The 18,194-nt window shown below is 32.0% G+C and overlaps 1 protein-coding gene across 2 annotated transcripts in view; it reads left to right on the top strand.

The window, feature by feature from the left end:
• LOC145333435 (cGMP-dependent 3',5'-cyclic phosphodiesterase-like) overlaps positions 1-18,194 on the top strand; it is a 94,770-nt gene that overhangs the window by 69,607 nt on the left and 6,969 nt on the right. For both annotated transcript variants that reach the window (XM_080178578.1, XM_080178576.1), the window contains 4 exons: positions 2,790-2,921; positions 8,446-8,513; positions 14,038-14,149; positions 17,213-17,275. In XM_080178578.1, coding sequence (XP_080034704.1) covers positions 2,790-2,921; positions 8,446-8,513; positions 14,038-14,149; positions 17,213-17,275 — 375 coding nt within the window. The remainder of the gene's footprint in view (positions 1-2,789; positions 2,922-8,445; positions 8,514-14,037; positions 14,150-17,212; positions 17,276-18,194) is intronic.

Here is an 18,194-nt window from a genome sequence, read left to right as displayed (position 1 = left end):
CTCAATAATCAGAATATAAAAAATTGTAAGTAAATTTGTTAAAAAAAACTGCTTGATACAGGATAATGTTTATGAACATACTTACATTTTTAGGACTTGATTATAGAGTTGCATCGCTTATAATATTGTACTTTGTTGTCCCAGGAATCTATATACCAAAAACAGATCAAACGGAGAATTAGATCACATAAAAATTTGTTGTTAAAAAAGTTGTTAAGTTATCAACATGTTTTAAATGAACGTACGGACATTCTGGTAATGATTATAGAGTTGCTACGCTTTATAATCGTACCAAACTACTACAGGAATGACCATGCAAAGTTTGAAATCGATAGGCACAATCGCTATTTTTTATATTGAGCTAGTATATCTTTATTAAACACCAAATTATTGTCTTGTGTATTTAAGATTATTTAGCAATTGAAAACAATTATTATTTAATTTTGTATCTTATTTAAGACATGGCAAAACCTTTTTCAAAATGTGATCATAATCTAAATAGGTCAAAGATTTTGGTCCTTGTTGATCTATAATTATACTTTTTTTAAAACAAGACTCTTTCAAGATAAAGAATAAAGGATAGAAGCATATACGTACAACAAGTAACTTTAATAATGAAGGATTTTACGTTAACAAACTAATAAAGGTTAGTCTTTAGGTTAGATTAGAAAACCTTTACATCTCATTTCTGCTGCTTGATTTTAATTTCTTTTAAAATCAAGCAGCAGAAATGAGATGTAAAGGTTTTCTATATTTATTGTTCGTCTGTCTGTCCATAAAGGATAGATCTTATCGTTAATTTAGGCATTTTATAATTGTCCTATTGATTTAATACTTGGCATGGTTGGTTATTTCTGTAGTAGCAGTAAGGTACGATTTAGACAGCATAGCAATTCTACAATCGTTGTCTATTTACAAAAACATATTTTATATTCCTACTACAAAAAGGTAGAATGTTATAAACAAAGCATATCAAAAATGTAGGAATGTCCTTAAACAGTATCCTATATTTTGCAACAAATTTACTTACATTTTTTTTAGACTTATACATATACATGTATATTTGCTTATTCAGTTATGACACTCTACAATTGTTAATGTTTTTTTGTCCTACCCTTTCATAGATTCACTTTTATGGAAATTGTCATCCTTGTTATTTAATGTATAATGAACTATTAAGTTGTTAACTAATTTGACTAGGTATACTTATTAATAACAGTACTTTGATATAATCAATTAAAGGCCTAATGTCTTCAACAATCTATTGTTTATGTGGTTGATAACTTAATACTATCGTGTCTTTTTTACATACAAAATTCGAGTGTCAATGCTAATTGTTTCTATATAAACAAGGATGACAACATCTATAAGTTAATGAAAAAGGTAATTGTTCCACCTAAAAAGCTAACTGTTACTGACGGACGGACAGATTAACCGACCCCAATTGTAGAAAAGCTTCAATTTTAAAAAAGTATATGTTGTAAATCAATTGTGCCAGTATTTTTAGTTAAATGATATGTTTATTTTTTATTACTGTTTTTACTTTCTAAGTTTAAAATTTCAAGGTAATTTAAAGAAAAACAAGCATTAATTAAAGTCAAAAGTTACCCCTGTCGACAATTTTATAAGTTATAATTAATCTACAAAAAAAGGTTTTTAAAACAACTACTGCTTTCATGTGTTAAGGGTAATATACAGCATATATATTTTACATCAAAGGCCATTTTAAAGTCAAATTATCACACATTTTTTGTTAAAATCTTTGAAATATTATTATCGCGAAGAAGGAACAGATACAATTTAGGTAAAACCAGTTTTGATTCAGCAAATGTGTCTATTTATAGGATCCATTGGCCGCTTGTTGCGTGTCGGTTTTAAATCCGCTAAACTGTTGAGGAAAAGCGTGCTGAATCAATCCACACAGAAATGTTAAATATTTATTTACAAATTTATAGCAGTTTGACTTTATTAGCACCTTTGATAACTTTTAAAAAAATATTTTTCCCTTTTTTAATATCCAGGATAATAATGAAAGTATGTATGAAATCATTCTTGTATTCTAACCTTAAAAGTGAATTAATATGAATATTAATTGATTTTAATTTTTAAACGTGGAGCAACTCTATTGTTTACATTGTATGTCTGTCCGTACGTCAATAATGCTATTTTTTGTATAAACTTACCTTTTACCGAAAGAGCATTCAATATACAAAACTTGCTTGTTCCGTTAGTCATTCAGTCGGTTATTTCTTTCTTCATTTCCTTCCCATCTTTCTTATGAACATTTGTTGAATCCAGGGATCTAAAGGGATGAGAGAATGGCCGATAAATTTATGTACGTACACCCCCAATGATGATGCACAAAATTACACCTTGTGTAGATTACATTTAGTGGTTGAAATATTTGGACACTCAACTTAATGAACCAGCCAATTAAAATTCAATACAAGTCCCCAAACATCTACTCACTCTGTCTGTTTGTCCATCCATGATTCTTGTTTCGCTACTTATGGGTGTAGTCATCATTGTTTAGACCACAGATCTATAGTATAGATGTATATACAGATAACTCCCCCACCCCCCTCTTTTCCAATGACCTTTTTCGTCTGCTAGCAAATTGTTTTCTGCTACATGGCTGTGTTAATATTCCCGACACTATTGGTTGATTTTTCAAAGACCCAATTTATAGTTTTTACAAGTTCCTTGGGATGGGAACAGTTATTTAACCCCTTCACCCTTTAGTGTTTTAATTTAATGTTTAGATTTAAATCAATTTAACTTTTTCTCAGATATCGTCTAACAGTGTACTGGCGGCTCTGTATTCTAGCGAGGGAAGTGTGATGGAGCGCCATCATTTTGCACAATCCATGTGTATCCTCAACACTGAGGGTTGCAACATTCTGGAGAACATTAATAAACAGGTAAACTTTTTTGCAGTGCAGTGCTTTCGCACATAGGGCCTGTTGAGTACAGAGACCCCATCTCATTTTAAAAATTAATTGAAGGGGGGGGGGGCGGCACCTTTTTGCACAATCCATGTACATCCTCAATACTGAGGGATGCAACTTTCTGGAGAACATAAATAGACAGGTAAACTTTTTGCGGTGCTTTCCCACAAAGTGCCAGTCGTGCACAGAGACCCTTGATTTTAAAAATTAATTGAAAGGGGGGGGCGGCACCTTTTTGCACAATCCATGTACATCCTCAATACTGAGGGATGCAACTTTCTGGAGAACATTAATAAACAGGTATACATTTTTGCAGTGCTTTCCCACAAAGTGAGTGTTGAGCACAGAGACCTTCCCCGTACTTTTAAAATTTAAAATTTATTTTAAGATGATGGAGGGTATTTTTTGCTTAACTTGGCACTTGGAGGGATAAAGGCCATCGTTTTTTTTTCTTTTTTGCTTTTGTATATTACAATATCATACTAATAGGGCTCTGTATTGGGGGGTAGGAAATGGCAGAAAAGTAGCCTATAACCATCCCAATATTTAAATCTAAAAAAAATATCCTAAAGCCATCCCGGGATCAATGTCAAGCTTCCCTTTAATGAGAACTTAATCGGTTTTTATTAAGGTGGCTTAGTTATTTTTTGATATAAGAAAATAATAAATTATTGAATCGGTAAAACCTAAAACCTATCATCTAAGGGCCCTTAAAAGGGATAGGGAAAGGAAGAAAAGTAGCCTTAAACCATCCCAATACTTAAATCTGAAAAAAAATAACCTAAAAATTACCCGGGATCAATATCATGCTTCCCTTCAATTGAGAAGTCAATCGGTTCAGTAGTTTTTTAGAATCTTAAAGTACAGACAAAAAAAACCTAATAATAGGTATATAATCAATATCAAAGATGTAAAATTTAAATGAAATTAAACAAAACGTAGCTTAAAATGTTTTTAGATTGGTTTTACTAAGTTAGACTAAAATATAAGCTAGTATTTTGAAATAATAAATTATGAATGGTAAAACCTAAAACTTCATTCAACAACAATCATTTAAGACAAATCCCTTTCGTGACAACGTCTGTTAAGGGGCGTTTCGTCGTATTTTCACAGTAGCTATTGATAGGTTAAGTTGGGTTAGGTTGGGTTGGGTTGGGCAGGAGCTAGAAATATGGGAAAAGCTACTGTGAAAATACGACGTAAAACGCCCCTTAAGAGGCGTTGCCACGAAAGGGATTATACCCTTTATTTTTTTTACTTAATCTCAAAACATGCCGATGAACTTAAGAAAAAAAAGTAGTAGCAATGCTTACAACTTTTCTCAATTATTTTCATATTTGAAAAAAAAATATATTTTTATAACCTATTTTTTATATTGAATTGTATAAAGAGATCTATTATTAATACGCATTCATACAAAATATATATTCTTAAAAGCAAATCTTTTTATATAATTAGTAGTTAGGTAGTAGTAAGGTACGATTTTTGAAAGCGTAGCAACCTTTTAATAGTTACCAGAATGTCCGTATGTTCATTTTAAACATGTTCATTTTTAACTTTTTTTAACGACAAATTTTTATGTGATATAATTATCCGACTGATCTGATTTTTTGGAGTATTGATTCCTAGGACAACAAAGTACAATGTTATAGGCGAAGCATCTCTATAATCAAGTCCTAAAAGTGTTAGTATATCCTTAAAATTATCCTGTATTTGTTCAGTTTTTCAACAAATTTACTAACAATTTTCTTTTGACTGTTATACATTTATATTCTGATTATTCACTTCTGACACTATACATGTGGTAATATTCGTTTGTCTTACCGGTTCAGAGATTCGCTTTATGGATGTTTTCATCCTTGTAATACATAGAATGTATATAGAGAAAAATTCTGTAAAATAATATAAAAGAAACGTAGTTATATGTTGGTAAAGTACGTTAAAAGAACTCTAAAATCTTAAGGGATGTGACAATAGGCGGTAAATTACACTTCCCCTCAATTATGATAAACAAAATTACTATATCCATAAAAGCGAAGCACTGAAACGGTAGGACAAACGGACATTAACACTTGTATAGTGTCAGAACTGAATAATCAGAATATAAATGTATAATAGTCGAAGGAAAATTATAAATAAAATTTGTTGAAAAACGCTAGATACAGGATAATGTTTATGGATATACTTTAATTTTTAGGACTTCATTATAGAGATGCTTCGCTTATAATATTGTATTTTGTTGTCCTAGGAATCAGTATTCAAAAAATCAGATCAATAGGATAATTTTATCTGATACAAATTTGTTGTTAAAAAAGTTGAAAATCAACATGTTTAAAATAGACGTACGGACATTCTAGTAACGATTATAGAGTGGCTTCGCTTTCTAAATCGTACCCAACTACTACAGGAATAACCTTGCAAAGTTTGAAATCGATAGGACAATTCTAACATGCCTAAATTAACGAAAAAAGCTATCCGTTACAGACGTACAGACGGACCGACCCTAATTATAGAAAAGCTTCGCTTTTAAATTTTAGTACAGAGGAAATAAAAATAAAATGCTTACTTTTTTGTATGCTTAGCATTTGACGTGATGTTTAAAGGTCATAAAATACGTTTGTTTACGCGTGTTTTTATCATAGAATAAAGGCTTCAGTATATAGCTTTAAATTGTTTTTAAAGTCAAGCAATTCTTTAATAGAGACGTGTCCTTATGTCCTTGGGAAGAATAAGATATTGGTCTAGTAAAGTTTTATTATCGCTTTATCTTATTCATTGGGGTGTTGCCACTTTTAGCACTAGCAAAAATATAACCACTGTGTTTTTGACAAAAAGTGGGTGTGTTTTTGTCAATTTCGTTTATAGCTGTATTTTTGGCAATATTTTTTTTCCACTGTCAAAATTACACCTTTGCTACTGTCATAAACATGATTTCAACCTCCTAACTGTATTATATTATGTATTAAATATTATGGATAAATAAGTATAAATTTAATAGATGTATTTTTGTCAATAAGTATGTGTATAATTAACAAATCATAAATTAAATGGATGTATTTTTGTCAAAATGTAGGTGTATAATTGACAGCAAAACTGTGAATATGACAGTGCACTAACCGTATTTTTGTCATACCCTCTAAAAATGCAGGTGTGAATTTGACAGTAAAACTGTGTTTATGACATCAAATCACTGTTTTTATGACAGTATTATCACTGTATTTTTGCTAGTGGTAAATCTGCCATGTACCCGCTTATTAGCTTAATAACTTTGGGTTCCTTTATTGAATTTTGATTCATTCCAAATTTTTTAGTCCAAACTTCCAACAAAGTGCCTAAAAAAATCCGCATTGACGTCATAAAAATAAGCGATGGGAGGAGAAGTGGGAAAGTAACCCCATAAAAAGAGATGGATAATCCCTCATTTTTATCACATCACATGGCTGATTTTTAGAAACACTTTGTAAAGCTTCATTTCAACTAATAGTTTTAGTCTACAGAAGGGATAATTTTGTTTATTATCATTGGGAATGTGTATCAATTTATACAAAAAATTAAAAAGAATATTTAAATTAATTTTGTTTTTTATTATTCCATATTATTTACGTCTTGCAATGAATGAAGATATTTTATACATATAAAAATATTAAGATTAAAATTTCAGAGATCTAAAGGGATAAGGCAATGGACAACAAATTTAATTACATCCCTAATGATGATACACAAAATTTTCTAGATTAAAATCAGTGGTAAAAACGTTAGAACTCTTAACTTAATAAACCAACCAATCAAAATTCACCAAGTCCCCAAAGTTATTAAGTCATCGAATAAGAATACGTTATAATTAAACTTTGGGGACTAGTGTAATAAACAGCCCATTTTCCCCCCTCTCTCCTGTAAAATTGTACATTAACAAGAATGACATTTATCCATAAGAAATCATTAAGAGCCTTATAACAAATTGTTTTGAAAGATATACATAGCACATGTATCCTAATATATAAAGTAGTAAGCATTTTTGTCTGAGGCAAAGATTCTCCCTAAACGCTGAAGCGATATGGTTCTCCTTTACAGGATAGCTTCTCATAGATCCTTTGAAGGTTTATAACTATTTTAGAGGAGGATACCACCACCTTCCAAAGAGAAATCGTCCCTAAAAATTTATATTTTAACCGCAAGTTATTCTAAATCTAGACGAACAAAGTTAATTCTAGAGTATATTGAAAAATCCTTTAAAATTCTGGCTGACAGAATGTTTATATTATGCTAAAAGGCTGTAGATAGAATATCATCACAAAATCTTTTTTAAAGTTTTAAACCCGCTTTTTAAATCTGAAAGTTTAAATTTAACCTTAAGAATTTAGTTTAGACTAACATTCCACATAACTTTAATATTAACAAGGATGACAACATCAATATAAGGGAAGCCCTAAATTCAGATGGAAAGACTAACAAAGAATAACTCTTGTAGAGTGATATAACTTTAAAAGCAGAACATTGGTTTGTTAGTCTAAACAAAATTGTAAATAAATTTGTCAAAATTGCTTAAGATACTATAGAAGGACATACTTCTATTTTATGGATTTTATTATAGAGATGCTTCGCATATAATTTTGGATCTTGTTGTCCTAGAAATTATTATTAAAAATAACAAATTAATAGGATAATTATATGATACAAAAATATTTTTAAAAAGCTCAAAATCCGCAACCGCATGTTTTAAATGAACGTACGTAACTATTATAGAGTTGCTACGCTTTCTAAATTGTACCTAACTGTTACAGGAATCATCATGCAAAGTTTGAAAACGATATTACAAGTCTTAAGTAAATGGGCTATTGCTAAATCTAACTTTTGGGACTGGTTTTTGTCTATTTTTCTACCTACTCCCTCCCCATACGAGCACCTAAATGCTTGGGGCGAAGTCACCAACAAATATATTAAGATTTTTATCTAATAAAGGGGCCTATATTAAATAAGTGGGTTTCTCTTATAAATCTTGTTTAAAAATGCAAAAAGTAGTAAATTTGCAGTAAAATTTGCATTGCAATGATGTAATCTTTATATAGGTGTGAACAGGAATTAAAATATCAATGAATATACATTAACAAACATAATTTGTGCTCTAAGTCATATAAGCATCATCATAGCTGTCTATAGTGCCCTAGCAAAATGGGGATAGATATAACTGCTTTTGGCCTCCCTATTCTATTGACGTCTGCAAATACACTATACCCCATCTCTTTTCTAGGGAATTTCTTCCCTTTGTCTTTCCCTCCACTATGACGTCAATAGAATAGGTAGGCCAAAAGTGGTGACATCTTTCCCCATTTTCCCGGGAAACTAAACACAGCTACAAATCCTTTCTTATTCGTTGGCTTTATCTCTTAGGGGGCAAACTTTAATAGACTTTTGATTGCCCAGTTCAAAGTTTTCCACCTATAACTTTGATATGTACTGTATTGTGTAATATATTTTGACATATGATTGAAATTTTTAGGAGTATACCGATTGTTTAGACCTGCTTCGTGATAATATTCTAGCCACTGACGTAGCCCATCATCTCAGGTTAGTACAATAAATATAATTTTTCTTTGCAAACACAAGGTTTAGTGTCTACATTTCTAATAAAGTGAAATACTATGTACCTTTATTTTACTTATTATTGTACTTTAAATGATTTATGACAATTAGATCTTTTCATGAAAATACCCACTTTCGAATTTCAATCTTCTGCAAACCTAAAAAGTTACTTTAGGGGCCTAGAAATATATGTACAAAATTTCAGCTCTTTATCTCTACTGGCGACCTAGCGCCAGGCATGTAAAATATCAACAGATAACGGTAGCACGGCGGTTTTAACAATATCTCAGTAATGTGCAGGTTTTCAGCTCTTCTGCATATTTCAATTTAAACACATAAGGCCAAAGATATTTTATCCAAAAAATCTTGTGTCAAAGTCTACTCTAGACCTAGCGCCAGTCAGTTTTCTAAAATCATGCATTTTATACCTGTGAAAAATGAAATCGCCAGCGCTAGGTGTAGAGTAGACTTTGACAAAAGATTTTTGGGATATCATATCTTAGGCCTTATGTGTTTAAGTTGAAATATGCAGAACACCTAAATTCACCTTCCAAACCATTCTCTAAGCATTTTAATTTTTTTTTAGAAATAACGGGATTTCAAAACTGCCTTTTGAAAAGGCCTAAAAAATATCTTTTTTTGTCCCTTTTTTCACTGTATATAGTTACAACTTATTAAGATATTATTCTCAGTTAAAAAAAAATTGGCGCTTCCAGCACCAAAACTGGCAAAAACAGGCAGTTAAACTTCTGAACCCCTACATAACCCCCTGACAGACCCCCCCCCCCTATCTCGGCTCCTGTTACAGATAGAGACGTAAAACTTTTTTCTGGTTGTTCATGTGTATTTTTAGACAATTGCTTTTTCTAGTCATAGCAGTCAGACCGCTCCTTATCCGCTTTTTAGCGTCCAGCCGCTAAATATTAAAACAGCTGTAGAGCAGCCAATTTTAAAGCTAAGAAAACCAAATTTTATGACAAATTATTATTTTTTATAATAAAAAAATACCTTTTTTGACCATCGCCAAAAAATGACAAATAACGGAAACCGCCAATTTTGGCGGTAAAACGGCCAATTTTAAAGCTAAGAAAACCAAATTTTATGACAAACTATTATTTTTTATAATAAAAAAATACCTTTTCTGATCATCGCCAAAAAACGACAAATAACGGAAACCGCCAATTTTGGCGGTGAGACGGCGGTTGGCGGCGCTAAATAATATCTTAGGCTTCAGACTGCTTCTTATCCGCATTTTAGCAGCCAGCCGCTAAATATTAAAAAAGCTGTAGAGCAGCCAATTTTAAAGCTAGGAAAACCAAATTTTATGACGAGCAATTATTTTTCATAACAAAAAAAATGCTTTTTCTGACCATCGCCAAAAAACAACAAGTAACGGAAACCGCCAATTTCAGCGGTAAAATGGCGGTTGGCGGCGCCAATTAATATTTTTAGCTGTTTATGATCACAATAAAAGACTACATACAAAAATTGGCTGATTAAGGTCTGGAAAGGGTCAAGACAGTTAATTGTTTAAACTAATGTAATAGATTTTTATTTTAGTCAGATGCCAGACGCAGACAATTTAAAAAAAATAACATTTAGAAGTATTATCAATTTGTCTACAAAGGGTTAACAACAAAATCAAAATATACAAATCTAATTATTAAAAACATCAAGATGATCTTCTCTATAAATTTTATTTGTAAAGCATTAATATTTTTATCAAATAATATGACAATGATGACAACATTAATAAGTGATTAAATACAGGCAAAAAATAGGATGACAACATCCATAAAGACAAAGCTCTAAGATCAGAAGTAAGGACAACTCTTTTGTAATTACTTTTGTAATATTTAATCAACCTTAGTAAAAAATAAGATGAAAATTAGGTGTTCAGGTATGATCCAGCAGGATATAATCCTCCGAGTCTTCAAATAACTTTGAATGGCTCCAGTGTATTTATTTTTTTACTCATAGACTTAAAATTGTAAAATTAAGCTTATCTTACATGCCTACATGACATATTAAATTTTTTTTAAAAATCAGCTGTTGTTTCCAGCTGACCGCAGCCAGTGGCGGCAGTCCATGTAAGCTTCAAATCAATTAAATTTTTTAAAAAATATATATTAATTCTTGAGTAATAATAAACTTCCGTGAATAGTAAGGCCATGACCGTTTGGCCACTTGACCGATTTTTAACTGTTTTTTTATTTCCTACCTGTAGTTTTGCCGTTTTTAAGCTGCCAGTAGCGGAGTTCTAGACCAGCTCTAGACCAGCCAATTTTTGTATGTAGTCTTTATTGTGATCATAAACAGATAAAACTAGCGCCGCCAACCGCCGTTTTACCGCCGAAATTGGCGGTTTCCGTTATTTGTCGTTTTTTTTGTTATGAAAAATAAATGCTCGTCATAAAATTTGGTTTTCCTAGCTTTAAAATTGGCCGCTCTACAGCTTTTTTAATATTTAGCAGCTGGCAGCTAAAAAGCGGATAATGAGCAGTCTGACCACTATGACTAGAAAAAGTAATTTTCTCTTAAAGTACACATGAACCAACAGAAAAAAGTTTTACGTCTCTATCTGTAACAGAAGCCGAGATAGAGGGGGGTCTGTTATGGGGTTATGTAGGGATACAGAAGTTTAACTGCCTGTTTTTGCCGGTTTGGGTGCTGGAAGCGCCAATTTTTTTTTTTAACTGAGAATAATATCTTAAAAAGTTGTAACTATAAACAGATAAAAATATTATTTAGCGCCGCCAACCGCCGTCTTACCGCCAAAATTGGCGGTTTCCGTTATTTGTCTTTTTTTGGCGATAATCAGAAAAGGTATTTTTTTATTATAAAAAATAATAGTTTGTCATAAAATTTGGGTTTCTTAGCTTTAAATTGGCCGTTAAAAAATAATAGTTTGTCATAAAATTTGGTTTTCTTAGCTTTAAAATTGGCCGTTTTACCACCAAAATTGGCGGTTTCCGTTATTTGTTGTTTTTCAGCGATGGTCAAAAAAGGTATTTTTTTATTCTAAAAAATAATAGTTTGTCATAAAATTTGGTTTTCTTAGCTTTAAAATTGGCCGCTCTACAGCTGTTTTAATATTTAGCGGCTGGACGCTAAAAAGCGGATAAGGAGCGGTCTGACCAGTATGACTAGAAAAAGTAATTGTCTAAAAATACACATGAACAACCAGAAAAAAGTTTTACGTCTCTATCTGTAACAGGAGCCGAGATAGAGGGGGGGTCTGTCAGGGGGTTAAGTAGGGGTTCAGAAGTTTAACTGCCTGTTTTTGCCGGTTTTGGTGCTGGAAGCGCCAATTTTTTTTTAACTGAGAATAATATCTTAATAAGTTGTAACTATATACAGTGAAAAAATATTTTTTAGGCCTTTTCAAAAGGCAGTTTTGAAATCCCGTTATTTCTAAAAAAAAAATTAAAATGCCTAGAGAATGGTTTGGAAGGTGAATTTAGGTGTTCTGCATATTTCAACTTAAACACATAAGGCCTAAGATATGATATCCCAAAAATCTTTTGTCAAAGTCTACTCTACACCTAGCGCTGGCGATTTCATTTTTCACAGGTATAAAATGCATGATTTTAGAAAACTGACTGGCGCTAGGTCTAGAGTAGACTTTGACAAAAGATTTTTTGGGTAAAATATCTTTGGCCTTATGTGTTTAAATTGAAATATGCAGAAGAGCTGAAAACCTGCACATTACTGAGATATTGTTAAAACCGCCGTGCTACCGTTATCTGTTGATATTTTACATGCCTGGCGCTAGGTCGCCAGTAGAGACAGAGAGCTGAAATTTTGTACATATATAAAGGGTGAGCAAAAAAAAATGCGTACCTTTTTAAAATTAAAATTGCGCGGCTTGTGTTAACAGTAGAAAAATGTAACGCATATTGTTAGAACCGTTAGGAAGTCTATTTTTTGGAAACATAAAAACGATTCCTATGCTACGTATAGTTTAGGAGCTATGTGGTAAAATGTCCCAACTGGCTTAAAACTTGACTTGCGAGTAAATCATTAGAGATTAAATTAAAGGGTATGCAAATAAAAATATGTACATTTTTAAAATTCTCATTGCTCAGCTTGTGTTAATAGTAGAAAAACGTTATGCATACCATTAGAACTGCTATGAAGTCTATTTTTTGGAAATATAAAAACGATTCCTGTGCTTCGTATAATTTATGAGCTATGTGGTAAAATGTCCCAACTGACTTAAAACTTGACTTGCGAGTAAATCATTAAAGATTAAGTTTTTCCACTTTTCTCACATTTATCAATACAGCTCCTAAACTAAAAATAGCACAAAAATCGTACTTATATTTCCAAAAAATAGAGCTTATGACGGTTCTAATGATATACATAGCATTTTCCTACTATTCACACAAGCCGAGCAATTTGAATTTTAAAAATGTCCGCATTTTTGCACACACTTTTTTTATCCTTAATGATTTACTCTCAAGTCAAGTTTTAAGTCAGTTGGGACATTCTTCTACGTAGCTCCTAAACTATAAGATGCACAGTAATGGTTCTTATATTTCCAAAAAATAGACTTCATAGTGGTTCTAACGACATGCATAACATTTTTCCAATATTAACACAAGCCGCGCAATCTCAACTTTAAAAAGATACATATTTTTTTGTATGCTTTAATCTTTAATGATTTACTCGCAAGTCAAGTTTTAAGCCAGTTGGGACATTTTGACACATAGCTCCTAAACTATGCGTAGCACAGGAATCGTTTTTATATTTCCAAAAAATAGATTTCCTAACGGTTCTAACGATATGCGTTACATTTTTCTACTATTAACACAAGCCGCGCAATTTTGATTTTAAAAAGGTACGCATTTTTTTTGCTCACCCTTTATCTTGGCCCCTAAAGTAACTTTTTAGGTTAGCAGAAGATTGAAATTCGAAAAAGGGTATTTTCATGAAAAGATTTAATGACAATACTGGCGGCTACGCACCCCTAGAAGCCTACAGGGGCACTTAAGGTAGGAGGGGGAAAAGTCGACCTCATCCATTTCAAATTTGAGTTTCAAAATAGTAAAAAATATTTTTTGGGGGGAGAGGGTGAGGAGACCCTCCCTAAAAATAGTTTAAAACCTTCCCAGGGCCTATAAGAAGCTTAACTGTAAAGGAGAACAATATCGGTTCAGCGGCTAGCAAGATCCTTCCGTACAGACAAAAAACGCATATTGGACTAGCGGCTTCGCCCCTAGCCTCTAATAATTCATGTGTATTTTTTTCAGATTTTTTTTTGGGGGGAGGAAATTTTCATTTTTTTGGGGGGGGGTGTCCCAGACCCCCAAGAAAATAGCATAAAACCACCACAGGACTAATAGGTATAAACCCTGAAGAGTAGGATCCGATCGGTTCTGTGGTTACCGAGATCTTAAGGGACAGACGGACGGACGGACAGACAGACAGACATCATTCTACTTTGTATTATAGATTGTATTAAAAAATTAAATATTTTACGGTGTAAAAGTAATTTATACTTCAGGATAATGCCCGATCTCGTGGGCGTGGCGGAGACTGGTTATGACCGGACAAATGACCGACATCGGTCACTGCTCTGCAGCCTCGTCATGACTGCCTCAGATTTGTCAGATCAGGAAATTTAGACATCTGCGTGAAAATTATAAAAATAAGGATGACAACATCCATAAAAGCGAAGCTCTGAAACGGTAGGACAAACGGACATCAACACTTGTATAGTGTCAAAACTGAAAAATCAGAATATAAATGAATAAGAGTCAAAGTAAAATTGTGAGTAAATTTGTTGAAAAACTTCTTGATACAGGATAATGTTTATGGACATACTTACATTTTTAGGACCTGATTATAGAGTTGCTTTGCTTATAACATTGTACTTTGTTGTCCTAGGAATCAGTATACCAAAAATCAGAACAATTAGATAATTAGATCACATAAAAATTAGTTGTTAAAAATGTAAAATCTTAACATGTTTAAAATGGATGTACGGACATTCTGGTAATGATTATAGAGTTGCTACGCTTTCTAAATTGTAACTACTACAAGAATCACAATGAAAAATTTGAAATCGATAGGACAATTCTAACATGCCTAACTTAATGAAAAAAGCTATCCATCTCCGACCCTAATTATAGAAAAGCTACGCTTTTAATAAGTGTAGAGCGAGAATAGAAACCCAGAGAGGAAGCCGACATTGGGCTGTTTTTTTAAACTGGTCCCCAAAGTTTTATAATAATGTTTGCCTATTCATTGGCATACAAACTTTGGAGACTTTAATTGAGTTTTGATTGGTTAGATCATTAAGTTAAGTGTCTAAACGCTTTAACCACTTATTGTAATCTACATAAACGGTAATTTTGTGTATAATCATTGGGGATGTACATCAGTTTATCAGTCAGTGTCTTATCCCTTTAGAACCCTGAAAGAATTCCCCATATATTTAAAGCTGTGAGGGTATGAAGTCTTTTTATGTCTAACTTAGCGGGGCTTCCCTGTAACCAATATAACCTAACCTAACCTTTAAAGCAAAAACAATTACACGAAAAACTACCCCACTTATTTTAAATTTTTTCAAAATAAGAAGAAGGAGGGGTTTTGTTCTCGACTAGAAACTTTGAGGTACACCGCTCATGACGCGATAACTCCATAATTTAGTTGATATTTTAACTTTTCGGAATTTAACAAGGATGACAATATCCATAAGTAGCGAAGCACAAAAGTTTGTGGATGGGACTGACCGTCATTGGTGTTTTCTTCAAACGACGGGAAATTTAATAATGATATATTAAACTAATTTTTTTTTTATAAATCTGACCATAAACACCAAAGATATAGGGAAAAATGTGGAAAATAAAAAAATAGCCAAAAACCTGCAAAAAGGCAGTCTGACCGTCATTATTGTGTTCTTCAAACGACGGGAAATTTAATTATGATATATTAAACTGAAAAAATTTTGAAAATCAGATCATAAACGCCAAAGATAAAGATATAGGGAAAATGTGGAAAATAAAAAAGTAGCCAAAAACCTGCAAAAAGGCAGTCTGACCGTCATTGATGTTTTAAAGTTAATTGTGCTTCTTAATGATGGAAATGTTGTCAAAAATTTTCAGCATTCTATCTTTTATAGGAGCTGAGTAAATCCCATTTCCCCCATAGCGTTACGGACTGACGGACAGACAAAGTGAATTATAGAGTAGCTTCGCTACTAACAAGGGCTAATATATATTTTCTTCTTGTAATGAAAAGTAAATGAAAAAATTACATAAAATAATTTATAAATATGAGATATATCGTGTGAATGTAATATATTAACATTAATTAGGCTACTAAAAGTGCTACAAAAATATTTAAAATATTAAAATACTTGTAAAAAAGGTCTGTCTTTGGGTTTGTATTGAAATATCTCACTAATCGATGATCCAGGGAATGTTTTTAGCCTTTTTGAGGGAGGGTACCTCCCACCCTCTCAATTGTAATCGTCTCAAGAAAAAAATATCCTTATTCCTCCCCCCCCCCCAAATGAATTTTTTGGGCTTAACAATTGTTTAATATATAATTTTTAGTTTTATATAATTTTGTATTTTTAGAAGCTACGATTTTGTTTGAAATAATTGTTTTTGTATCACTTTTGATGGTGTTATAAAACAATATATTGGGATAATCAAATTACTTTTTTTCAACACAAGATGTCTGACAGAGAATAATAAATAAAAAGAATAGTTTTTCATTGCAGTGTATTAAATAGAAAAAAAGTAAAATAACATAAAAGGTAGTAAAGAGATGGGGAGCAAAAAAACTTAAAACCATCCCGGGACCTATTTGAAGATTTCCTAAAATGTAGCACTCAAACGGTTCGGTGGTAGGCAAGATCATAACTGACAAACATAAAAAACCTTACTACTTTCTGTTGTAGAATATGAAAATTTTTTAGAGGTCAACTTATAAAACAAAATATGTATCTTTTATCTTCAAATATGTATGTAAAAAATTTTTTGTACCTGTCCAGAGACAACCTGGAGGCCTGCAGATCTGTCTGTACTTTTGAAGCAGATGTTAATATCAAAATTACACTTGAGATTAAATGGAAATTATAAAAATTAGTTCTATAATTAAATTTTACTTTTCTTGGCTATGTAATGATTATTTTACTTTGACTCCTAGCCTCAAATAAAAATAGCCTAAAACAAGTCAATACGAAAATCAATCTTACAGGGATGGGGGAGTTTAATTCTCGTTAGGCTATATATCATAATAAGGGACCTTTACCCCTAAGAAATACCTTTAAACATGTGTTCATAATAAGCTTCGCTCAATGATATTAAGTGAGCATTATTGTGTTTAAAAGACATTTATATATAACATCCGACTACTTTAGCATATACTAGCGGCTACATCCCTAGTGGCCTCTAGGGACACGTAGAATGTTTTCTTTTCAATCTATGTTAAGATCAGCAGTTTACCAAAAAAAATTCGCCGCTGGATGGGTTTAGTTATGTTTTTTTTTCGATTTCTCTTGTGAGGTTGTTGGTACCCTCACCTAAAATAGTTATAAAACTTCCTATGACCTTTGAGAGACGACATCCTTCAAATCAGACACACACAAACACACACACAGATCCTTTTAATTTATTATAAAGATTTGATTCTAACTTCTTGATCTTTGATGTCTGGATAATGTGTAGACTAAAGATTGGATCAACAGCAAACAAACAGCAAAGCTGATATACACAGAGTTCTTTACACAGGTATAGTAAAATAGCCTAAAACCATCTAGAAATAAGAGACAGGGCAAAATGGCACAAAAAAATGACGCCATACGATAAATAAACCAATGAGAGGCGAGTATATATTTTACCATTGGTCAATTATAATGTATACTGGCCTCTCATTGGACAACTTTATAGTATGACGTCATTTTTTGGTGCCATTTTGCGTTATCTCTAGAAATAATATAGTCTAAAACCATCAATATAATGGCCTAACCAACCTATTCATTTTGGTATTGAATCTAATAGATTTTCCAATAAATATTGAAAAGGAAAAAAATTTTTATCTTAATTTGTGTTACTTAAGAAGGGTATTTAATTTTTTTTAAAGCGAAGCTTTTCTATAATTAGGGTCGGTCCGTCCGTCCGTACGTCCGTCCGTCAGTCCGTACGTCCGTCCGTCACGGATAGCTTTTTTCGTTAATTTAGACATGTTAGAATTGTCCTATCGATTTCAAATTTTGCATGGTGATTCCTGTAGTAGTTAGGTACGATTTAGAAAGCGTAGCAACTCTATAATCATTACCAAAATGTCCGTACGTCCATTTTAAATATGTTGATTTTTTTACTTTTTTAAATAGCTTTTTTCGTTAATTTAGGCATGTTAAAATTGTCCTATCGATTTCAAATTTTGCATGGTGATTCCTATAATAGTTCGGTACGAGTTAGAAAGCGTAGCAACTTTATAATCATTACCAGAATGTCCATACGTCTATTTTAAACATGTTGATTTTTTTTTACATTTTTAACAACAAATTTGTATGTGACCTAATTATCCGATTGGTCTGATTTTTGGTATACTGATTCCTGGGACAAAAAAGTACAATATTATAAGCGAAGCAACTCTATAATCAAGTCCTAAAAATGTAAGTATGATTATAATCATTATCCTGTATCA

This window comes from Acartia tonsa, chromosome 12 (assembly GCF_053477335.1).
Source record: "Acartia tonsa isolate MP-2025a chromosome 12, ASM5347733v1, whole genome shotgun sequence".
Lineage (NCBI taxonomy): Eukaryota > Metazoa > Arthropoda > Copepoda > Calanoida > Acartiidae > Acartia > Acartia tonsa.
This window is presented reverse-complemented; position numbering and strand designations above follow the sequence as displayed.